This window comes from Neopsephotus bourkii, unplaced genomic scaffold (genome assembly GCF_033783945.1).
Source record: "Neopsephotus bourkii isolate Nb327-2 ecotype Australia unplaced genomic scaffold, CSIRO-AGI_Nbou_v1 NB_2, whole genome shotgun sequence".
Classification (NCBI taxonomy): Eukaryota; Metazoa; Chordata; class Aves; order Psittaciformes; family Psittacidae; genus Neopsephotus; species Neopsephotus bourkii.
Genome location: NW_026900519.1, coordinates 696,907 through 721,346, shown reverse-complemented (window position 1 = coordinate 721,346; position 24,440 = coordinate 696,907). Strand labels below are relative to the sequence as shown.

The following is a 24,440-nucleotide window of genomic DNA, read 5'->3' as shown; positions in this document are numbered from 1 at the left end:
AGTGGTCTGTCAACACGTACAGGGAGTTCATTACAGCACCTGCAGTGCCAGAAGATGACAACCAAGGACAAACACAACCAGCACACTCCATCCGCTCCGATACGCTGCCGCAACAAGCATCCCCTGAGTTTCATGGATCACGACAAGCTTGTAACAAGTAAACAGCAGCACCAAGCTCTGGCAACCTGAGTATTATTGGCCACAAGCTTGTATAAAGCTCTCTTTGTTTGCCAGCTTTTCATTTATCCCAAGTGCAAGTATCCCCATGCTTAATCTAACCATTTTTCCCCTCCCAATGAGAAGAAAATTCTGCATTATTATGTAGACGAGTGGAAATCTGGAGTGGAAAGAGCAGAGCTGGTGATGGAGCGGGCTCCCTGCTGCTGAGCTCAGCACAAACGCCACTCCAGCAGATGTTTCTGCTTTCAGAACAATAGGAACTTTATGGGGCTGGGTCCACCTCCCTTCCCCCTGCCAAACACAGCCCTGTGAATGGGGTCTAACACTGATACATTCAGCGTTAGCCTATTCATTAGTGCGCTGTCTGGTCTAATAGAATAACCCCTTCTACACTGTAGGAACAACTGCTTTGCCCTCTGATACATTCACATACATGTGAGAACACAAAGATGTCTCAAGAGTTCATCTCGAGCCCTCAGAGGCAGCTTCCTCAACTCTCTCCCAGGCGTGGCTCTTGATTTCTGACAGCATCCTACAGGGATTCATTTTCCCTCATTCCTATTGAAAACCAGCTTAAATTAAAGCCCTTCACCCAAGTCCCACATCACTTGGGAAAACACAGGAACAGGTCTCAAAGCCAGGCGCCTGCTACCAAAGGTACAACAAGCAGATCAAAAGAAGGAAACGTGTAGGTTCCAAGGTCTAAACCAGGGACATGCCATCAATAACCCCTCTGGTTCAAGCAAGTGACCTTCACTGGGACAAACACCCAGCATTTACTGCTGGAATTTGGGAGGTTTAGGAGCACAGCAGCTCTCCACTGCTAGGAAGCAGTTTTCAACTGAGTCATCTGAAGAGACTGGTGATCGTGTGCAGTGTTTGTTTTACTGAACTGCAGATTGCACAACTGAGTCCCATTTCCTGCTCCCTGTTACGCACTGCACTGATGCAAGTGAGCACGACCCACCGGCGGCGGGGCTGAGCTAACACAGAGGGAGAACAACAACAGTTCACACGTTAAACATCCCTGAATTCAGAGACCAAGTGGACTTCACTGCCAGAACTGGGCCAAGATTCATCAGCTTTGCTCTGGCCAGGTCCTGAACAGCAAAAACACATTGGGACATTTCCACTCAAGGAGAGAGCCAAAATGTGCAATGAGAGGGAAAGAGAAAACTCAGTTAAGCCAGAATGTGAAATCTTAACCTAGTTATACATGTGCATATAGATAGATGTAACACACACATTTAGGGTGTATATGAGCACACACATCCCCTGCATGCATATCAGCTACCTGTTTACATATATATATACATATATATATATATTCACCCGTGTTAGTTCCCATCTACACTGTTCTGTTATCTCCAAGTTTCAATGTTTCACATAAATCCTTCCACACCTGAGCTGCCTGGACTGACCCCACCGAGGTCTCAAGTGCTGAGCTCTGTGTCCTCCTGGCAATGTGAGAGCTCAGCCTGCAGAGGAACCAGCCCCTGGGGCTGGCACTGGCACACCAGGTACGTGTGCATCGCAGCAGAGACTGCCCTTGCCCAAGCTCTTCCTTCTTGGAGCAGTGCTTGCCTCCTGGTTGGAACACTGACATCTGCTCTGTGCAGCATGCCCTCCACTCCACTGCTTTGTACATGGCTGTGCCTCCATCTCAGAGCAGGAGATGGCTTAGCAAGAGTATTTCTACATCAGAAGTTTTGCTCTGTCTCTCCGGGAAGCAATTTGTGTTGAGAATCTCCCTCACGAGCCCAACAACTCCATCCACTTACTGTAATGTTCTCAGAGAGAAAGCTAAACAAAATCATCTTCTGGTCTACAGGAAATCGATGCATTTCCTTCCTGATTACTATCTGATTTCTCAGCTTTGAGCATTTGGCTGATAAAACAATGAGTCAGGGTCAGCTCTGCATTTTGCAACTCACTGTTCTCATCACAGACGTGCTTTAAGAGACTGGCTACAGATCCCATGGGCAGCAGGAGAAACAGCTGGCTCAGAACACACCAGCCTGAAACTCTGCTTCCTGCTTAAGTATTTGGGCCCTAAATGTTGGAGAAGACTGAGGTTAAGCAGGGACTTGAGCTCAAGCTTAGGTCTGTGCAGGCTCCTTCTGGAACCCACTGATACTTGCCACAGTTTTATTCCCTCCCCTAACATTCTCTTGCTGTTATCACACTAAGATGGTTTGTTTAAGGCTGCAGTGAGCAGCACTGCTTTAATCTGTTTTTCAACACAAGGGCACTGTATCTGCATCCTAGATGTTGCATCCTACGGCCTCAAGTGCAGGCACAGCCCAGAGGTGTGACAACAGCAGGGGCACATTGCAGCTGACTCTTCTAGGAGCACAGATGCTTCTGGTGGATCAGCAGCGTGTTCGCAGCATCAGATAGGACAGATAGGAAACAACACCAGAGAACAACATGAATGCATGCAGACAACCCTCAGAGGCCACACAAACACCACCACACACGCTCCAGGGTGAAGATGGAAGCCACGGAAGTCACAATCCAAGCAGAAGGGCGCCCTAATAAATCACTTCCCATTAGGAACTACTAAAGACTTCCATGGTCATGCACAGGTCAGCATCTGACTTCAGAAGCTGGTGAGGACACCCCAAGCCCAGGTGCTGCTTACCTACATATCTCCCTCCAGGTTTGATGACTATAGCGCTCCGGCTGCGAGTCTCCTCTTCTGCCTGTGCCATGCTTTGCCTTGCCTTCTGGTAGGAATCGTCAGTAGCACACACAGTGATTTTGTCCTGTATGCTTCCAAGGCAATCCAAATGGATATTGCCATTGCTGTAAAAGAAAGGCAATGGAAAAGATACTCCCAACACTGCAAATGGGAACATCTTTGCCACTGGTGAATAACGGAGACTGTGTTATCTAAATACAGGAGAGGGCAGAAAGAAGCTGAGAAGTGAACAGATTCTTCTGTGAGTGCCTCCTTACCCAAAATACACAGAAACACATTGAAAAGACAGAACAGGTATTCAGTTTGGTTCTGATCTGATGGGGGGAAGATTCTACAGGAGAGAAGGTAAACCCAAGGCTGGGTTTTCTCTTATGCCCCACTCACCTAGATACATACTGCTGGATGCAGTCAAAGCTCCCCTGCGGGCTGTCCTTGCCAATATTGGAGAGATAGAATGTGAAGGTCCGCACTTCCGTAGGGCGATCCGGCCTCGGGATCGTGATGTGCTGTTTGGAAGGAGGGAAATACCGGTCACTTGGGCAGGCCACACTAGCACAGATCCAGCTGTCCTGCTGTCACTATGCTTTTAGCCATTGGGCAACACACTACAAGCGTGGGGACTGCTGCACCGAGCAAGAAGCTATAAGGATTCAACTTTGCAACCCCCTATGCCCATAATAGATAAGGTAAGGGGTAGACAGATGTAGAGAACAGCTAAAAAGACTGCTGTGTCTGTAAGGAAACAGAGACCCAAGCAGGCACCTTGCTGCTTTTCAAAGTGGAGCCCACAGTAACCTTGTTCTAAGCATCTGACCCAATGCTATCGATCCAGGCTCAAAACAGACTCCCTACCAGTGTTTATATTCGATTTCAAGCACTTGAGGCTTGCTCCTTTCCAATGAGTGATGCAGCACACGCCAGGTCACCAGCTAACATGCCCATTCTTTCAGCAGAGATTCTAATTCCATAACGAGAGCTCCTGGCTCCCAGCAGAGTGTGCCACTGCTGCCGCATTCAATAGTTCATCAAGCAGTAAGTGTGCTCCACAGCCACTGCGCTGCTGCTGCTCATTCCTTGTTCCAAAGGGAAGCAAACCGTTTCCCTCTGCACTCGAGAGAGCCAACAGCAATCTCAGCAGCTGAGCTCTGCTATCACATCAATACTGGATAATGAAGATGGCTTCCAGAAAACGAGGCAGAAAGAACATCAGCTTCAACCTATTTTAGGCTCCGCTCTACCACACACATTTATATTTACCCAGATGGCCACATATATGCACAAAATACATACGCCTAGCAAACCAACCCGTGGCATCCCCATATGACTGTGCTCCATAAAAGAAGACTACTGGTGCAGAAGGGCTTCTAGGTGGTTTCCTTATGCCCTCAGCTGCCTGCAGCAGCCTGGAAGCCCAGAGCATCCGAGCCACTTGGCTAAACCACAGGGATGCTTTCAGAAACGTCAGGAAGTGCTTGTGTGACCTGCGCTGAGCTGAGCCCTTTTCCACGTCCCCTCCCTGCAGACCAGCCTCAAACCAGGCTTCCCATGGAGACAGGAGCAGAAATTATCCCCCACGCAGGCCCAAAATACTCGGAGCAGATTTGGTGGCCATCAGGGAAGGACTCGGAGCCCTGTTATCAACGCGTGCCACAGCCTCGAGCCCTTAATCTGTCCCTGCACCCTCTGCCCCCACCCAGCCACAACAAGCAAGATGCTCTCGTGCTTTAGGGAACATGCAGCAGGGCAGAGGGATGTGAAGAGCAGATTGTGGGGCTTTCACAGCCAGCACTGTTCACCCAGTGGTTCATCGAGAAGGTGAATTCATCCTGCTTCGAGGGAGTTGTGATCACACCATGGGTTTGCCAAATAAACCCCGGGGGATGCAACCAAATCATGTATTCATGTAAAGTAACTTCCCTCTGGTTCCCGATTTACCACTGTGAAAAGCAGCTGCCCCCAGAGCCCTGATTTGGGCATTTCTGTGGAGTTTCTGCAGCTTCATCAGGGGATGTAAAATAAGACAGAAGTGAGAGCGTCACAGAATGGTTTACGTTGGAAGGGAGCTTAAAGCTCATCCAGTCCCAACCCCTGCCATAGGGACCCCTTCCACTACAGAGCAGCTTGCTCCAAGCCCCTGTGTCCAACCTGGCCTTGAGCACTGCCAGGGATGGGGCAGCCACAGCTTCTCTGGGCACCCTGTGCCAGCGCCTCAGCACCCTCACAGGGAAGGGCTTCTGCCTCAGAGCTCATCCCCAGCTCCCCTCCATCAGCCACGTCAGTGTTAACGCTGCTCGCTGCAGTACTGGAAAGCCTCCTGTGTGCAAACTGGCCGTTATCTAGGAATTATTTTTAGCTGAAACAGAAGGTTTCTCAAGCCACCAAAGCAGCGTGGTAACTGCTTGGAGGGAGCCCTAATTCTGGTGCTGAGTATTACACCAGTAACCATAGACACTTAAAAATAGCTCTGTACAGATGTGACTTCTGGTTTTCTTCTTTCAAGCAATACTCATCTGTGTACAGCTCATTCTGAACGGCAGTTTCCCCTTCCTCTATCCATACCAGCACAAGTTCACCCCACAAAACAGGGGAAAACGTCAGATTTTCCAATCACGTCACGTTAAGGCGGTTTGTTCCTAACTCCTATTTAAGAGCTGCATGAACATACATGTACTTGGCACCTCAAGGGGATTTTTAGCCCCAGTTCAGTTCTTTCCCTTCCTTTCTCCATCTCAGCTCCCCTCTCCCAATAAGCACCTGCAAATTTGACCCAACCCAAGCTCGAATTCAGCATGTGCTGTACTGAAACACAGGCACCTCTAGCCTTTCTTGCATGGTTACAAGCATCATCTACCACCGCTGGTAACACCTGGGTGCCCCAACTCTTACATTCTCATTTGCATGCATGTTGAGACGAGCCAAATGCTCCAGACTGCATTAAACTGAATAGAACTATCCAAGACAACCCAGCTCACAATGACAAACCAACACGCAGGTGCTGCTCTTAAGGCCTATCCAGTGAGTCCCACTTGAGCAGCTCAAAGCAGAGCAACACGTTGCTAATTACAACCCCACTGCTACTGTTGAAATGGTGATTGTTGCACAGATTACTGTGCTCAACACAAGTCATGAATGAGACCAGCAGTGCTGTGAAGAAATGATCCCAAGGCACAGCTCATTCACCATCCCCAGCTGAGAAACTGCCGCCAGCCTCCATCCAGACCAGGATCCATGCAGGAGACCAGGATCCATGCAGGAGACCAGGATCCAAGCACTGAAACAGCTTTTTGGGGGGGCAGAACCACAAACATGCTCCTCTGGCCGAGCTACCAACTCCCTGACCTGCTGTTTTGTTCCCAAGCAATTCTCTTCCTTGGTTAATTGAGTATTAAGCTATATCTTAGAAGCTGAGAGCATCCTCAACAGCGTTCCTCAAACACTGAGAACAGGTAAAAAAAAGACATGGAGACAGTAATTTAAAGGCTTCTAGAGAATTAAATTAAGCAGGAGTTTGCTTTAAACTCTTATTTTATGTCCTGCCTCCCCTAATAATGAAGTACTTTAAGTTTTCCCTTCTTGCAAGGGGCGTATTTACACAGAATAGTCCCACTATTGAAACCTCCTATCACTGGCCACTGCTTGAAGGGTATTCCAAAACCAAGCAGCTAAACAAGTATCTTTTAATGTCATCATCTGCATTTGAGACCTTGCTAGATCCCTGACATTACCTTTCCAGTCCCATTGCTGGGGGCTCACTGGAGAGAGCATGTAAAGCCCCAGTGCTAATTCCTCAAAGCAGGGCACAATCTGGACCGATGCGAGCACCACACTTCAACCCAGATGGTTTTGAGCTGCAGCTTCTTGTCATACCCAGTGAAAATAACACTAACAGGACAAAGATCTCTTTCTGTCTGCCCCTGTAGAGCCGGAGCTCACTTTCCTCAAAGCTCTACCTTTGCACTCAACAGTGCAATTAATGAAAGACCTGAGAATGAAGCAAGCAGAGGTCAGCTTGAGCTGCCAGCATCCTCCTTCACCCCAATGCTCTCTAAATGGCACACGGGATGTAACCACGCTGCTTCCCCCTTGGACTGGAACCACCAGTGACCAGAACACGCTTCTCTGGCACTGAAGGGCTCAAATACAATTCAGTGCATTCAATAGGTTTGGATTTTGTTTTTTTTTTTCTTTTTAATAAAGTAACTGCATCATTTCAGAATGGTTTTTATTCTTCTAAGGAACAGGGTTTCTCTGGGTTAACCTGAACCCCTGCATCTCAGCTCTGTGTGAACCCCACTGCATGGGGCGCGCCGGGGCTGAGGCACGGCAGCGTTTTAAGCTGTTCTGATTCATTCTCCTACATTTCCTTCCAGGAGGAAGATTAAGCAAGAGAAGAGGCATTTCTCGAACTGAAGCAGTTTGACAGGAAGAGTTGGATGCGGATCCTCACAAGGTGCTCTACAAAGGGAAAGGGAAGCGTTTGCAGCCTTTAGAGCTCCTTCATTACAGGCAGAGCTGTTTGCTCATCTAATAACAACAAATCACACAGCCTTAAAGGTTTCCCTTGTCACTCGCTTCTCATTTTGCCCAAGTGCAGTTGCAGATTTTAATCTCAGCTTTCCTGCTGAGCTCTCTGGGAAGTTTCATTGTCAACAAAGTAAAAGAAACCTGGAAATTGCTCCTTGCTTTATTTCCCAGGACAAGAAAGTTTGGATTTTTCTCTTAACTTATGATAACAATCATGTCCTTCCTGCAAGGTTTTGTTAGAATGCAAAGTACTATTAGTGAGACCAATACCCCAAGGTAAAATATGGGCAAGGACAAATGAGCTAGACTTTAGTGCTTACTTAATTCAAGCCTTCTTGAAAGGTTTATTGCACCACTATAATAAATTCAGGAGTTATTTACAGCTGAGTTCAGATTCTTTAGAACAAAACAATCACCTTCTTTATCCCAGCCTGGTTTGGACTGAAGGCAGCTTAAAGCTCCTCCAGTTCCAACCCCTGCCATGGGCAGGGACCACTTCCACTGGGGCAGCTTGCTCCAAGCCCCTGTGTCCAACCTGCCCTTGAACACTGCCAGGGATGGGGCAGCCACAGCTTCTCTGGGCACCCTGTGCCAGCGCCTCAGCACCCTCACAGGGAAGAGCTTCTGCCTAAGAGCTCAGCTCAGACTCCCCTCGGGCAGGTTCAAGCCATTCCCCTTGGCCTGTCCCTGCAGACCCTTGTCCAAAGCCCCTCTCCAAGTTTCTCATGTAGAGCACTAAAGGTAGACATGCACCTTTTGTAGCTACAAGATGTATAAATGACATTTTAAAGTTCACTAAGGAGTTGTGTTACTTTACCAGTTAAATCTCAGCGTTGTCAGTGACTGGCATGACACTTTTAAGTATAAATAATCTCAAAGGAGTTCAATCATTGGCACAGAAGTTAGAGAAGTAAAACTCCTCAGTATACAACACTTGTGGTACTCACAGACATGGCACAGGTGGTTAGATGTATGTATTGCATAAAGCTTCACTCAAGAGTAGCCTCCAAGCACTGATGGCAGTAACTGGTACCCATGAAGTCTTGCACTAGGAGGCATGGCCTTTCCTCTGCACAATGGGGTCTCCATGGATTGCTGCACCCACTACAGTGCTGCCACCAGCAAACTCTCCTCATTCTTACCCAACAGCATGGCCTTACAGAACCAGAATTCCACCACCAGCAACGCAAGTGCTGCTGCTGTGATGGATGTAGCAAGGTGAGAAAACAGCTTTGCATCTCTCCACTTCAGAAAGCAGAGCATCGCTCTGTGAACAGGGCCAGGACAGACACACAGAACACACACCTTACTTGGATTAATGGTGAAGAACTTTCCAAGGCAACCCACACATGAACTTACCCCTTGGCTTCCTTGAAACTGGATTACTGGTTTTGATGTCACAGCATCCTATAAAAACAAGTGGAAAGAAAAGAAGACATTAACTCAGAGAAAGTTAAAGCTCCAACATCCGCTGCCAAAACCCACTCACTGCAGTTGTCACCTGTGCTTTTTACTTGCCTGTTTTGAACGGAAAAAGCTTTGGGGAAGTATATTCCAAGCAAAAAAACCCAAAAACATACCAAAAATGCTGAAACAGTGATTTGGACCTAGAAGAAAGGATAAACCGGTAACATCCCCAGTGGTCCCTCCTGTCAGCTCTGAGATGGGCAACAGCAAGTTCCCCCCTGCCCCACCTTTCCAGCAGGGAGCAGCTCAGCTGTGTAAGCTGTGAGTTAAACAGTGGATATTTGAGGGGAAATCTGTTCCAGCTGTAGGGCCGAGGAGCCTTTCAGCATGGTTTTTTCCAGCAGAAAGCTGGCAGTCCATTGGAAAAGCAAACTGCAGCCTCATTGCAAAATCCTGCTGCTCCCTTGCCCATTTCAACCATGGGCCTCTCCCTCCATCCTCGCAGGCTCCTGCAAGCTCCAACCCCCCTTGAAGCCACTAAGCTTTTACTTCTTGTATTCCAGGTGGATTGTGGCTGTGTTGGTTTTATCTCCTAAAGTCACACAAACCATTCCAAGGCACGCCAAGAGGCACCCTCCTGCAGCACAAGGAAATGCTTCACCAGGTGGGAAAACTGCGCTTGGATCCCATTGGGAAGCCTCCCAAAGGGCCAGAATTGATGAGTAGGTTGAAACGTCATTGAGAAGTGACCGTGTTGCCACATCTACAGGAGAGACTTTTCAATAGGGAAAAACACCAAGAAGGGCTGAGGAGACAAAGTCCATTGTCCTTTTCCTATCGTATATCCTGACATGAGAAAGCATCACCCCGACTCCCATGGGATTACAGAAACACATTTGGCAGCCCAAGAGTTAACGGCTTGCAAGCCCATTGAGTTTATCATCTCTCATAAAACCCCTTTCAAATGCTTTCAGGCCAGGAGTGAAGGATCTAAGCCACGACACGCTGACATGAACAAAGAAAGAAATACATTCCCTAGCAGGAAAACATCCGTGGAGCCCAGATGAGTAAGCTCATACCGAGACACAGGCTTCAGAGCCTTTTCAGAGCCCATCCAATGCGATTTAACAGCTCTGCCTCACACCCTAAATAGTTACTAGATATTTATGGCAGTGAGTAAAGCAAGAAGATGCTTGAAGCCGACAGCACCCGCTCTGTGCTGCACAGCGAGTTTTATAGACCCGAAACAACCTTTATAAAGAAACAATAAACAACATCTTGCTCTTGGTACAGAGATGCCTGGATTCCTGGAGTGCCACGACACCGCATACCACAGCGCGCTGTTCATAGCCAGCGCTGCGCTCACGGTGTCAGCACGCACTGCGCAGCGCGGCCAGCAATGCACATGAACATACCGGAGCAAACAGGCATTTGAAACATTGAAAGAATGGGGATTTGGAAGAGGAAAACTCCACAAAATTCCATGTGGATCTTGTCCAGCTCATTACAGATCCGGGAGGTTCTGCAGTTCCAGCTGGGAAATGACTTCAGCGCAGTAAGAGGGTAACACGGAGCACGGCAAGTGGAGCAGCGAGGTGGTACCAACGCACAAGTACTGCTACACACACCAGGCCAGGCTTTAGCCACAGAACCCATCAATTCCCTCATCACAGACAATGGCTCAAAGGTAAATGTGCAATCTCCAGCTGCAAACTTGAGTTTTATCTCCTTGAACCTCCAAAATACTCCTAGGCTCCTGAGCTATCAGTGCTTGGGGACTGCTGGGATTGGTGACCTGCTCCATAGGAACAGCATCACCCCCGCCACGCTCCACAGAAGGGATCCCAGGGAAGAGATGGATGCTGGAGAGTTGTTGCACTGAGTTTCCACCTTTAGGGAGAGAAGAGGAAGGCTCCTGGCTCCTCAGCAACACCACCTTGTACCTGCACAGGCATCGCTTCCATTCTGCTCATGCCCGACACCTTGGCTACAGGTTGGTTGAGAATGCTGATGGAAGAGGAAACACGCAACACCCAAACCCAATTCAGGATGTGATTTGCTGAACAAGGGTTCAATGCATCTTTGGTAAATCAAGGCTGCTGCCGAATCCTCACCTCTGTGTTCAGCTAAGGCAGATCTGGGCAGCGGGGCCACCCGCACAGCCCCAGCAGCCTCCAGCTAACACATCCCAGCTCTATTCCTCCACGAGACTCTCTGTATTGAAGAGCAGCTACTGGGAGCAACTGAGGATAAAGACAAACCAAACAGTTCAAGTGTTCTGAACGAGCTGCTGGCAGGGCAGCAGGCACCAGATGTTCACCTCTGTGCTTAACACACTCATCCATCACAGTGACAGTGATGCTGGAGAGGGCCAAGCAGCGTGGGACCGGAGACACGGCACTGCCATGCAGGAATAAAGAACTCCTCAATGCTGTGCATACCAGGAGCAAGCAAAGCCCCTCTGAAAACACCTGAGGCACACAGACTATCCCTGCTGGGTGCTCACTACCACTTCCTGATGCAGGACTGAGGGGTTGGCAAATCCCTGCCACCTCCTGCAGTGGATCTGCAAGAAAAGAGCATCAAAGCTTCCTCCTGCCTCACTGCAAGAGGACATGAGCAGAATGGGGAGTCCTTCCTGCAGTGCCACTGCTCCAAAGCTCCACGGGAGTAACTGCCAAAGGAACATCCAAGCCACAGATGTGTGGCTGCACTCGTGTGAGATCTACCCAAACTTCAATTGCCAGCTTCAGCATCTCTACCTGACCCTCAGATGGGGCCTGAATAGGCTCTGGTTACATCCAGTGATAACCCAGCACTCTTCTCCATAAAACTTCATTTATGTGCTCTCTGGAAGAAGCATTTCCTTGCTTCTATGCCCAGTTCAATGCCTGCCCCAGCTCCTGCTGGACTCTTTGGGCACGCAAGCCTTCACACAAAGCTCTGGCTCTAGGATGCCAACTGGAACCAAAGCCCACAGACCCAGCTCCAGATACCGTAACGTTACTGCAGAAGTCATGAGATCAAACCAAAAAGCCACTCATCCCCACAGCTCCCACAAACCCATTTGGCTTTTATTAGCATGGTGTTACGCTCATCAGCCTGGAGCTTCCCATGCTAGGGGACAGCTTGTAACCCTTGCTATGGGCTCCAAGAGGTGGTGGCAATGCACAAACAGCTCCTTGCACTGAAATACTCCACATCTGGCACATGGAAGCTTGAGGAAAGAGCAGGAGGAACAAGAAAGCATCAACAAACACCCAAGAATTGAAAGGATTTCATTAGTTTTACGTTATTGGGTATGAGCAAAGCTGACCTGAGGTTTTAAAAACCTATAGTGGAAAAGCTGGATGGGATCCCCCTGCAGAGGAGCAGGAATGCCATTTGAAATCCTGAGGTCAAGTAAGCAGTTGGAAACCTCCCTGTTTCTTCAGGGAAACACAGAGCATTCAGGAAAATGTTGTTTCGAGAAGCCCTGTTCTGCATTTACTGGAATTTATACTGGAGGCAGTGTCCTATGGAAAATATTTGTCTATACATAGGTTTTGCCTGGGGTTTTGACTGGTCTATTTGCCTGTTTCTTGACTGTTAAAGAGTCACAAACGTGAAGCAGAGCAAATGAAAGCTTCCCCTTATTTCTGTGGGAACAAGGGAATGATTTCCAGAATGTAACACTTAAAATTAGTAGCAAGAATTCCAATAAATATACATAGAAACCATCAAATCCTGCTGCCCCCCCCACCTATGGCACGAGCAGGGCAGTTTGGACACTCACGTGCAGTCCCAGGCAGGTAAAGCAGGCAGATGCAAAACTGAGGACAAAGAGAACTCATTTCAAATCCATACATCTCAGACTTGCCCATTCCTCTTTAAGGCTTTGCTTATGACTGGTTCATGTTTCTGGTGCTCACATAGCGGGGTCCAAATGCAGGCAAACTCCCTCCCCTGCTTCCTCCAGCTTCTCAGCACAACTGGGCAAAGGCTGCCAAGGAAAGGGTTAGATCCCAGTGCAGGAGGATACCTGGTTTGAGCAGACCTGGCTGCAGGCCTGAGCAGAGCTTTGGGGTTCCATGTTCGTTTTAAATACACCACCTACACCCTGCAAAGTCCAACAGAGCAAACCCAGAGCAAGTATATCCAGTGTCGTTGTGACAGGCTCGCAAGAGACGCCTCCGAGTCCCAAAGTTCATTAGCAGCAAGATATATAAACCCCAGGGGAAATAAATACCTTTGAATATAGCCACAACTTCCAGGGCCTGTGTGTGAAGCTTCCTGGCTGTCATTAGCCAAAGCTGGCCCAGGAGAGAAGCACCGTGCTTTAGGTAGACAAAAGACTTCTCCCAAGACATTCCACTATTTCAAGGCTCGCATTTGCCTCCCACCAGAAACACAGCAGCAAGAAGCCTCCTGCATATTCTTTTTCGTGTCACATCTATTACTTAGGGAATCAAACCACCGTCTCCCTGCAACACAATTTCCATCTGCAATTGAAGGCCTCCCAACGAGTTCATCTGACGCTGAGGACACAGGCTGAGATGGAGCGAGCCTGCTGGGACCTGACAATTACAGTTTTGCCATTCAAACACAACATTCTCAGGGAGGGAGCCTTCGAAAGGCCACGTAAATCCACAGCTATTGAAGCCAAAGCGAAGCTTCCGACTCGAGAGGTGCCAGCAGCCACAGGGACAAAGGGCAGGAACGTTTGCTCCTCAGCCAACATCACCCTGGTTGTGACTTCCATGAGCAAAGAACAAAACCACCTCTTTCTGGACCCACCACTCTTCTACCGGGTTTCCCCCATAAGCATTTATGTGGGGCAGAAGCACAAATTGTTCTTTAGAAGGTGCTTTTGATGAAGGTTTAGGAGCTGGAGACTTCCCAATGACTGGGAAGTGGCTTATTGCTTTCCTAATACACGTTAATGGCTGCAGATTGTCACTGCAGCATTAAAGCACCTACAACTCCCAGGCAGAACACAGAGCAAGCAGCAATAAAATGCTCAAGAGCTCTTAATGTCAGCCAGAAAGGCCAAGCTGTGCATTTGGAAGTGTTTAATTGCTAAGCTGCAAAATACACATTGGCTTCCCTGGTGCTAACTGCATCATAGGAAGCGCCTACTCCAGCACAAATGCAGCTTCCTCAGGAGTCCACCTTTCCAGGCTCAAACCACAGCAATTCCTGATAAAACAGGAAAGATGTGTTATTAAAAACGTCAGCTAACCCCCCCCAAAACCTCCTGCCATTACTGAAAGTGTGGCTGAGTTACAGGACTTCAGCATTCACAGGAAGTAGTATGAGCACAGCATCACAACAGCATCCGAGCATCAAAGATACAGTCCCACTTGAGACACCATGGGAGGAAACACTGAGTGTGACACATGAGTAGGTTAAAGAAATGAAACAACCCCCCCAAAACACAACTGTGGAATAATCAGAATGCTTTGTGCCTGCGATGTAAAGCACAGCCTCGGCCCCAGCATGGCCAACAGCTTGTATCAGCAAAGCAGAAAGCAATTAAAGTCCCCTGTCATCAAGATGCCACCCCACAGCCCCGAGAGCTGAGCTGGCCATGGAGCCCGTTCTCTCATGCATGTCTGGACCTCCTGAGCTCAAAAGAGCCTCCTGAGTAAAACCCAATGCATTTATCAATTGGTTTCTTCGCTGTAGGATTCATTTGGAAACTTAAACTGCAAGAACTGAGCCCCAGGCAGTGACACAGGGCAAGGAGGAACCCTTCCTACCCAGCAGCATGGGACACAGGCCAGGGAGCTTTCTGTAAAGAACTAGGGGAAAAGAGAGGCAAATAGAACCTATGGGAGCAAACTGGCTCCCCAGCACTCAAGGGAGCAAAGGCTGACCTGAGGGCTGGGCACAAACCACCCAGCTCCTCAAACCCATCCTTCTCCTTCCCTTGTCCCAGGTACGAAGCTCCCTGGTGGGTCTCATCTTCAAAACCCTCCACAGCACTGAACAGCCCATGCAGAGCTCACCCCCATGGTGTCTGACATCAAGAGCAGCTGAAGCTTTATGCTCCAGCCTGGTGAAATCTGCTTGTTTCATCTTGGTAGCATCAAGTGCAACTTCCCAGCTGGGCTTCAAAGGAGCCTTTGCTTCCCAGCGCAGAACTAAAGATCCTGGCTTTGTGAATAGAAACCTTTAAGCCTCCAAAACACAGGTACCTTTGACACAAAGCATGCTGCTCTGATCCCCCCCAGCACCATACCACCCACCCCGTGAAGGTGGCTTTGGGGAGGGAGCCCCTGCTCGCTGCATAGGCTGAAAACTCCCAGGAGAAACCACACGCTGCTCCCATCATCAGGCCAAGGTGTTTGGCCAGCACGAGGCGCAGTAGTTTTCCACTGGGAAGGGAAGCCACGCAGATGCCTTTTAGGCAAAGCCTTTCAGGAAGAAAATTAAAGGGAGGCTTAATTCCTTGGAGAAATAATTAAGGCATTGTCACTTGGTACAGAGTAGCTGTGGAGCAGGAGACCTTGACTGGCCATAGGAGAACGTGGCTACAGCAGAGCAGCACCAATTCCTCCCCAGGAACAGGAACCACCAAATGACTTCTTGCAATCCCTGTATTTCCATGGCAATACAAACACAGTAATGGAGTAACTCCCTCTCCTGAGCACCAAGATGGATACAGAACTGATATGGGATAAGTATGAACACACACACATGATCACAAATGGCCACAAATGATGTTGCAAGGATGCAACGGTCTGTCCCTAAAGAAAATACAACCTTTGCTTTTGTAGACAACAAACCTGGGACTTCAGAGGACACGAAGAGTTGTATCTACCTGTCTGCAGCAAAGGGCTCGCCTGTTAGGGGACAGGTTACTGCAGAGAGGAACACTGCAAGAGGAGAACAAGCTCTGGAGACAGATACAGCCATAGCCTAGTTCATTTTAAGAGCCACACACTTCTAAACACGGAGTGGTTTGGGTTGGAAGGGACCTTAAAGCTCCTCCAGCTCCAACCCCTGCCATGGGGACCCCTTCCACTGGAGCAGCCTCTGTGTCCAACCTGGCCTTGAACACTGCCAGGGATGGGGCACTGCAGACTCCCTTTTCCAATGGCCTGCTGGTAGCTGGATCCCATCTCTGCTGCTTCCGACTCCCAGTTCAGGTGGATGCGATCAGTACCAGGCGGCTGCAGGTCTCCACCTGGCCAGAGCTGGAAACCAGCACAAATCCACAGCACAACAGGGAGCCTGGGGTCAAAGGGAGCGTGTATTGTGAGAAACAGAAGAGAAAGGTGGGTCTGTGGCATCACAGCCCCTGGCTCCCAATTAATCCACCACAGTTACACATCTTCAGCAGTGATGCAGAAGCCTCATTTGGGAATCCAGGTTCGGAGCCTCTGAGCACGTTTCCCAGTGGAACAGCACTCCTTTCTTGTGCTGTGTTTTTCATCTCTGCTTTTCCAGGGAGCTGAGGGAGAGCCACTCATTAAATCCAGCAAGAGAAGCAGTAACCAGAAAGCCTCAGCTCTTTGTGCCTGACACCAGACTGCCACGAGCGCTTAAAGGATGATTATGTGCAGTTTGATCCCACCGATTTCCCTATTACCAAGGCAGGGCTACTCAGTAGGGTTTATGTCAGGAAATAACTCCCATGACTTCCAAAGGCCTGGGAAGGAAAGGTGTTTTTTGGAGGAAAAAAACCCCTTCACATGCAGGTTTCAGTATCCAGTACAACTGTTCGTAGTCTGGTCATCAATTAGGAAGCATTAGCAGCTCAGAAACTGCTGTGCCCATTGTCAGTGCAGTAACACAGGAGGTTTTCTCTCATCTCTCTGAAAAGGAAGTTTCATTTGATGTTCCTGAGTTCCCAAAAGGCTGTTCCAGACCCTCACTGAAACCCAGGGCCAGCAGCCCTTGCACCTATTGAGTATCATCAGCCAGCATTGCATGCCTGAATCAAAACCATCCACCCAGACCCCCTTACTCTTGTCCTGCTCTCCCTAAGACAGAGTCCAAGTCCCTCTTCCCCACAGGCATGCTGGGAAGCAGCACAATTGCACACCAACAGCTATTTTTACCACCTTTTTCCTGAAGGGATTTTTGCTTCTGGAGCTCGGACTAAAAGCAATGGAAGGTAAATCCGGGAAAGCATAAACCAAGCTGAAACCCCAGTTCCCAAAGCACTCGTACAAAGATAATGCTGTGCTGGCAAATTCAGTGCAAAACACTGAAGCAGGAAGCTTAGAAATAAGTCCCTTTGTTTTGCTACTTACAAGGAATTGTCTGGAGGGGGAAGTTAAATGTTGGGTATCTTTTAGCAACGCTAAATCTGCTCGCAGAGACTGGAAGCTAAAGAGAGGGCAGGAAAAAGGAAGGTAAATATTGGGATTTCTAAAGTGCAAGCAAAGCCTCAGCTTTGTTTGCCTGCACACGTGGATCTGCCTGGAAGCCCTGTTTGCAACCAGAAACTCCTCCAAAGACAGCTCCTGTTCTTCCTCCAGACTGGAAATCACAAAAAGTGGAATAATTCAATATTCTCTTAAGAAAAGGCTCCAGCATCTGCAGCATTTACATTACCAGGCAATGGAGAGAGACCCCGGCCTGGCAAGAATCCCATCAAACACCCATGCTCCAAGTCCCCGGGCAGTCACCTCCTGCATGCAGCACTGCTGGATTTACTGCAGAACCCCAACTGTCCGAAGGCAACGGAATCCTCCAAACCTCCCAACTCTGGGAGGGTGAATGGCAGCTCCAGTTTTCCCCAGTTTTGGGGGCCAAGAGTCCTGAGGGGGTTTTAGGTTTTCTCAGATGAATGCTTTAAAGGCCATTCCTCCAGTAGAAGATCCCTTGAATGAAGGTTTCAGTGCTTACTACAAAAGGAGAGGGAACTTCCAACTACCCAGCACCTCCATCCCTGACCCTTCCCACCCTCAATGGGTTCCAGTTTGAGCCATGGGTACAACTGAACAGAGTGGTCTCCATAAGCTCCACTGAATGTAAGACCCATTAATGCCAGAATGCCCAAGTACTCCACTACTCAAAGAAAGGAGGAAGGCTTCTCTGAAGTTACACCAGGTGGGTTCCACGGAGCACTCCAGCTCAAGCATCAAACACCCCTCTGATAACAGCCTTACCACAATGCTGAATGGGAACAGCCAGCCAGAACTCAGTCAGAGAGCACATGTGCAATGACTTCCAGCACCCACTGTCCTGTATTCATCACCCATCTGAGTGTTAAGCCATCTTTCCTTCACCCACCAGGTTAAGGAGGAGGGACAAGCTGGTTAATCACAGCTAGAACCCGCAAATGTGCACTGAGAGCTTGTAGGGAAAACCTCTCCCTTTGACATCTTGGGCATCATGTGTAACAAACAGACAATTCACCTCTTCACACCCATCGAGGTAACGTTGCTTTTACAGCCAAGATCTTATTCCGAGCAGTTTTCCCAGCTCTGCTGTCAGGCTGCTCACGCAGGAGACATTTCATGTGTTAAATTCAAGCCAGCAACAGCGGGTTACAACTTATAAAACAGGAATAGTGAACTATCAGAAGCTGACAGTTGTTTCTGACCTAGTTTTTAACTGGAGAACAGTCAAAGAGCCGAAAAGACTGAGGCGAGGCTGAAGGTGCTGAAATTCCAGTACTGGAGCTTGAAGTGCTGGGGAACAGGATGAGAGCAGGAGCCCTCAGACATTCAAACACCCAACGGAGCAAGGAACTGAAGGTTCAAGAGCTTCAGTCCAATGTCAAGTGATCCCTTGGGGAGGAGGGAGGCGAGGGCTTAAGCGAGACAGTGATGAAGTAACGGGTGCTGCTGGCCCTCCTCAGCATCACGCTGAATGGTGGCTATGGGGCAGCGAGAGGCCAAGGCTGGGAGGGGGGAACCACGCTGTGAAGCACAGGAAGGAACCATTTAAAACATGTATTTTGGAAGGATTTTAGTGGCTTTTCATCCAGGAACCCACACGTGCTGTCCAACAGCAGAGAATTCCAACCCCATCACAGGTGAGTAAGAAGAGCTCCACTCTGCTGCTCCAACGTCCCTCCACACACTGGCTTTAAGCCTCACTAAGCAGCAGCACGTCACTGACATGTCACTTTTAAATGCCCTTTGTACCCAGAGCAGCGTTTCCAGGCTGTCAGGAACAAGGGGGGGGAGCTGGTTTCCATGATTCCCAGACGGATGTTCTGCCTGTTTGCATTTTAGCTCCAAAACCCCACCTGTCAGTAAAAGAAGCCATAAAGCCCCTGAGCAGCGCTGTGAAGGGCAGCTCTGACGGCATCAGCACTGCTGGCCATTCTAAGTGCGGTACTTATCAGCCAGGGTAAACAGGAGGGACTATCAGTTAATGAACAACACAACCCCGAGGCTGGACTGGAAAGAGCACTCTCCCCACTGCAATCTTGCCATGAAAATACAGCAGTTCTGACCCAGAGAATCTGCTTACCAAAGTCTAATTCATTTTAGGGCATATCAAGACACCAGGGCTGATTCACTTGCTTATGTGCTCATAAAATGGCTTAAAGGAGCTGCTGAAGCATCACTGCGATCCTTATCTTCCGCACAGCTTTACTACTTTTCTTGCAAGAGGAAAAAAAACAAAAACCCATATAGAGCAGCAATTTGGAGATGAGATTGAGGAACCCGTTCAACCATCTCGGAGCACACACACTGCTGAGCCCAGGAAAACAAGCCCGGACCAGTTCTCTCCTTGTGCCCAACTCTATCCTATTGTCACTTGCAGGGAAGCGTAATTACTGGGCTGTCACAGTTCTACTTCAGGCGATCTTCACATGTTCCTCAGGGAGCCAGAGCCAGCCCTGCTGGAGGAAGTGACGACAAACCAAAGGCAGCAGAGCCTGGATCCTAAAGGAATCCCAGAGAAATCCAACCACCCCTTCCACCCCCACCGGACAGATCAACCTCAAAAGCCAAAGCAAGATGCTCAGACTTGGCTTCTTTTGGCCTTCAAGCAGAGACTGGAGCTCCAGACCAGGACTCTGGGTACACAACCCAACAGGGTTCAACAGGGACACCAATGAAGTTTCCTATCAATATCATGGGGGGAGGGAGTGATAAAGCCACCACAAACACCAGGGCTTTTCCATTCCCAAGGGAAGATGTGCAGAACAAATCCAGCTGAAGGCATGGAGCAAGACAAGCCCACTGTGTTCTCTAACCTCACGTGGTCCATACCCTCTGCAGACACCTCTGCGAACGTTCCAGCCTCAGCAAATCCCACAAGTGAACATCACAAACGTGCCAATAGGAACAGCAAAGCCATGAAGAGATCCTGGCCCCAGGATCCATGGAGACAGAGCATCTCTCTTGCCAGACAGGGCGAGTGGTGGCGTTAACCCAACTCCTACATGCAAAAGCAGTGGTGTGGCCACTGAGCCGGCTCTGAATTGTCTCACCACAGGTTTTGGTCTAAATATAACAATCCTGCAAGTTCTCGTTAGCTGAAAGGTTTTGCTTCCTTAACTGAGCCCATCTGAGGTTAGAATAAAAGTGTGCTGCTTCTGCTGTCGGTGGCCATAAAGTTTAGTCTTAATGACAAGTAAAAGGTCTTTATATGGAGTTAAATGGCCTTAATTGTAAGAGGGAGCTAAAACGCACACATACATAAGCTACATCCCCAGTGCAGACTGCAGAGATCCAGCAGGAAGGTCATGGAAACACCTTCCACTGCAACACCAAACCTTCCAGGTACAGAATCTGGTTTTCCTTCATGTTAAGACACCCCAAAAGAAAGCATCCTATCCTGTCATACAGTGACCACCACTGTACCATTGTAATGCGTTAAGAACAAAGTCCCTAATTAAATCATAAATGATTTCAGAATCAGGCCTCTCGAAAGCTGTTGGCCAGGGGTTTGAATCACACCACGTTCCGTGTCAATGTGCCCATTTCAAACCCACCCAAGATCTATGTCTAAAGCTCAACCAGAAAGCCATTCCTTACTAGAGCTGTGTTTTGGGATTCTCCCTCAGCATGGGGCTGCTCCTCCACTCCAGCCTGGCAGAACTGGTTTATCACAATGCTCTTGCCCGGCTGCATCGCTGGCCTTTAGAAAACCACCTTTTCTTTCTGGAGTACAGACAAGGGTCGGCAGCCATCCCTTCTGCGGGCCAGACCACCTCCAAGGTGCACAGAACCCCAGAGCCACCCTCACCTCTTTAGTGGCAACAGGGGCCCCACTGAGGCACTTCAGGTCTTAAAGCAGGTAAAGCAAAGAGGAGAAGCACCAGCAGCTTCCCTGCCTGAGCATGAAGAGCACAAGTGCACTGGTAACTAAGGGCTCTTTGAGTTACTGACTAGAACAACGAGGAGGAAGCAGAGCCATGGACAGGACCACCACACTCCCACCCAACCCAGCTGCCCTGCGAGCACTGAAAGCACCTCTGAACAGGAACCAGGCAGCAGAGCTCCTACGCGCTTCTTAGGAGACTATTTATGGGAGCAGAAGTTGTTAATTCTGTGAGGAGCAGCAGCAGAGGTCACGGTTGGGGCTTCAGCCCTGGAAGCACCCACAGGTGCCATCAGCGTTCGCAGAAACCTATTTTAATAGCACAGGAACGATGGGTTCAGAGCAAAGTCCTGCTCAGCCCAGCCTGCTGCAGGAGAGACCCTGCGAGAGAGCCTGCTGCACTCTCTGACCTGCCCCAACCTCTTCCCAGCTCCAGTCATTTTATGGCAGTTTCATTCTGAATCACAAGTTGACGCCTCGGTTCTGGGCTCGTGTTAAAGCCCCACGAGCCAGGGAGTTACTGAGTTGCTGGGACCTAATGAGGCCACACACCTCGGGCAGTGTCAGACGCGCAGGGAGCAGCTTCAAAGGCCCAGCAGAGCTCACGCTCTCCCTGTGAGCAAGGGCTGCTCCCTCCCCAGCCTGCTGCGGGGAAGGTGAGCCCAGCAGGAGCCGACCCACTCCCTTCCATGGCTCCCAAGGCACCATTTCTGCTTGCCCAAGCTCAGGCCGGGTGGAAAATCTGCTTCCTCACTCCTCCGCCCATGCCTGGCTCGGAACCCTGGATCCAAAAGGAATGGAAGAACTTACTCTCAGCTCCCTGCAGAGGTGAAGCCACGGCTGTAGCAACAGCATCACCTCCAGCAGCAGGCACGAACCGGAGCAGAGGGCTGATGCGCCGGCAGGGACGCACAGAGAAGTTGGAACTGCAGCTGTGGCTCTTTGCACACCAGGATTTCTTGCTATTCTGATGCACTTAAGCCTTTTAAATTTCATGGCAGCAAGCTCTGCAAGTGAATGATGAGTTAGGAACATTATTTCCTTTCACCGATTTATCCACAATACACTTTGCTACAGAGCAGGAGCTTTGTTTCCAGCACCAGGTGAAGAGTCTCAGCTCAGGTTTAGACACTATTTTCTGCACAAGCCAGTGCTTCCTCTGGCAGTTAATGCTGCTGAAGCCTGTCCTACCTGCTGGTCACAGCAAGATTAACGTCATTGGGTCCATGTCATTATCAGCTTCTCTGAGCATCACAGAGAAACTCAGCAAACACAGATCAAGCCTCCTGTTCGCTCTAAATACAGCCACATCCACAGTGCTGAGGAGCTGCCAGTGTAAGAAAGCTGCTGGCTGAAGTGAAGCACAGTAGTTGCAGTCAATTAAATACCCAACAAACGCTCTTACTTTGTGGATTATCAAGTTCCTTACTTCTAAAAGGTGTGCCTAGTCATTGCTGCTGGCCTTGACTGCCCATATCGAGACATCTTCCCAGCAGATGCTTCTCACTGCAAGAACCAGGGAGAGATTTATCTCCAGCCATCAGTGGTTTGTGTTTGCTTTCGTCTGCTCATCACCAAATGGCAGAACCCTACTCATCCACACACAGATTCTCTCAGAGGAGAGCAAAATGGTGGCAAAGGAGCTTAAAAAGCCTCCCAAATTCTTCCCTTGGTCCCTTCTTTTCCAGGGACTGGGAAAGACAGAAACAGCCTATTTGATTTTCTCATAGAAACCAGGAGCCAAAACCAACTGAAATCAGGGCTGGAGCTGGAAAGGTACAACAAAACTCACACAAACATCAAGTCTAGACACTGAAATGTGGAAATATGATTCAAATAACCACAACTGGCACATAATGTATCGATTGCAGCCCATCACGGAACAGGCCCTCAGCGGGTAAGAATAAAGAGAAAAGATTAAATTAGCCTCTTCCACCTCGGTTGTAGAAAATATGGATCCTTTGGGCACAGTGATATGGATTCTTCCATCCTGATGGGCTTCTAAGTAACGCATTGGCTCTTGCTAAATAATGCCAATTAGCACTGATGCTGCAGGACAGAGCTGCCTGGGCCTCAGGTGCTGCTCTTATCAAAGCAAGGCCTATCCACTCACCGACACAGGTCACCAAATACCCAAGCCAAGTAGCCAAGAGGATGTTTGTACTGATGAAATCTAACTACTACTACAAAGGTTTAGCATCTCCCTGCCTTTAGGAAGGGTCACTTGCTAAACCCCACCACACATGGACATGAACCTAAAGCAGAAAGTTTGTGTCTGCCATGAAAGCCCAGCAGCATGGTCTAGAATGGGCTCAAGCCTTTGCTCACAGTGCTACAGACTGCCCCTCAGGACACTGTCTCCAGCCTTCTCCCTGTGATTGTCCTGCTTTCCTGCCCAGGCCATTCCCAGTGCCTCCCAGGATGCTCGCAGGCTCTGAATGGAAGAAGGAAGAGGAACTGGCGGTGGTGGCTGGCCTGAAAGAGACCAAGAATAAAAGATCCTGGTTTTCCATGACAGCCTTGGGCTAAAGCAATCTCTCCTGCATAACCAAAGCCAAGCAAAGTCCTGCTGCACAGAGGGAGCGCAGAGGGTTAACTGCCATGAGGCTGTACCAGATCAGGGAAGCCTCAAGGCGGGTGGAGGTGGACAGCTAAGTCAAGCCCTGCTCACAAGCAGTGACCTCTTTCTGAGTTGAGCAAATGCTTGTTTCTTTAAATTGAAGGGGCACAAGTCCAAGGTAAAGAAAGGAGAGACCCAGCGCTCGGAGAAGTGTTTTTTCTGGGCTGCCTTCTCACTGCAGCAAAGGACTGGAGTTCAGAAACCTGCTCTCCCAGCGCAGCAGTGACAGACACCCTGCAAAGAGCTGCTCAGGGGGTCAGCAGGCTCCTTGCTTTATAAATTACTGGGAAACCCCCCCTAACAAAACAACCCATAGCCCCCAGTCAAAAGGTAAGAGTGGGTTACCCCAGTGTGCAAAAGTTGCCTTATGTGCATGGGATGTTTCCAAGCAACACATGAGCTACTATAGAAAACCCTTATCAGCAAATCCAAGCTCCTTTCTTGGATAATGCATCTAGGTCAAGCTAAGGCACGTTGAATGCAGAACCTGGTTTTGGTGCTGTCTCCTCCGTATCCACCCTGTATAAAATATTAGCATCGTTCAGGTTATCAGGCTTTCCTTTATTATTAGCATGAAGCTCACTCCAGATAATGGCTCCTCCAGACACAGCATTAACCTTAATTATTCAGAGGTAACTTGATCTCAACCTTCCTGACATTACAGTGCTGAGCTGAGGACCACTTTTCCCTCCTCAATTTCTCCACTCCTTTCCCCAAACCAAGCCAGTGTGTCACAGGACTGTGCTCACACATGAGGGTATCTGGTCCAGGATCCCAGACACA

The 24,440-nt window shown here is 49.1% G+C and overlaps 3 protein-coding genes across 3 annotated transcripts in view; 1 reads left to right on the top strand and 2 right to left on the bottom strand.

The window, feature by feature from the left end:
• The window catches only part of REX1BD (required for excision 1-B domain containing), a 124,063-nt gene that overhangs the window by 81,418 nt on the left and 18,205 nt on the right, over positions 1 to 24,440 (top strand). The gene's annotated exons all lie outside the window — the stretch shown is intronic.
• LSM4 (LSM4 homolog, U6 small nuclear RNA and mRNA degradation associated) overlaps positions 1 to 24,440 on the bottom strand; it is a 110,387-nt gene that overhangs the window by 74,421 nt on the left and 11,526 nt on the right. The window lies entirely within an intron of this gene.
• The window catches only part of ELL (elongation factor for RNA polymerase II), a 47,737-nt gene that overhangs the window by 17,668 nt on the left and 5,629 nt on the right, over positions 1 to 24,440 (bottom strand). The window contains exons 2-4 of the mRNA XM_061349621.1: positions 8,768 to 8,815; positions 3,269 to 3,390; positions 2,825 to 2,988 (exon numbers count right to left, since the gene is read on the bottom strand). Of these exons, the coding sequence (XP_061205605.1) occupies positions 2,825 to 2,988; positions 3,269 to 3,390; positions 8,768 to 8,815 (334 nt within the window). The remainder of the gene's footprint in view (positions 1 to 2,824; positions 2,989 to 3,268; positions 3,391 to 8,767; positions 8,816 to 24,440) is intronic.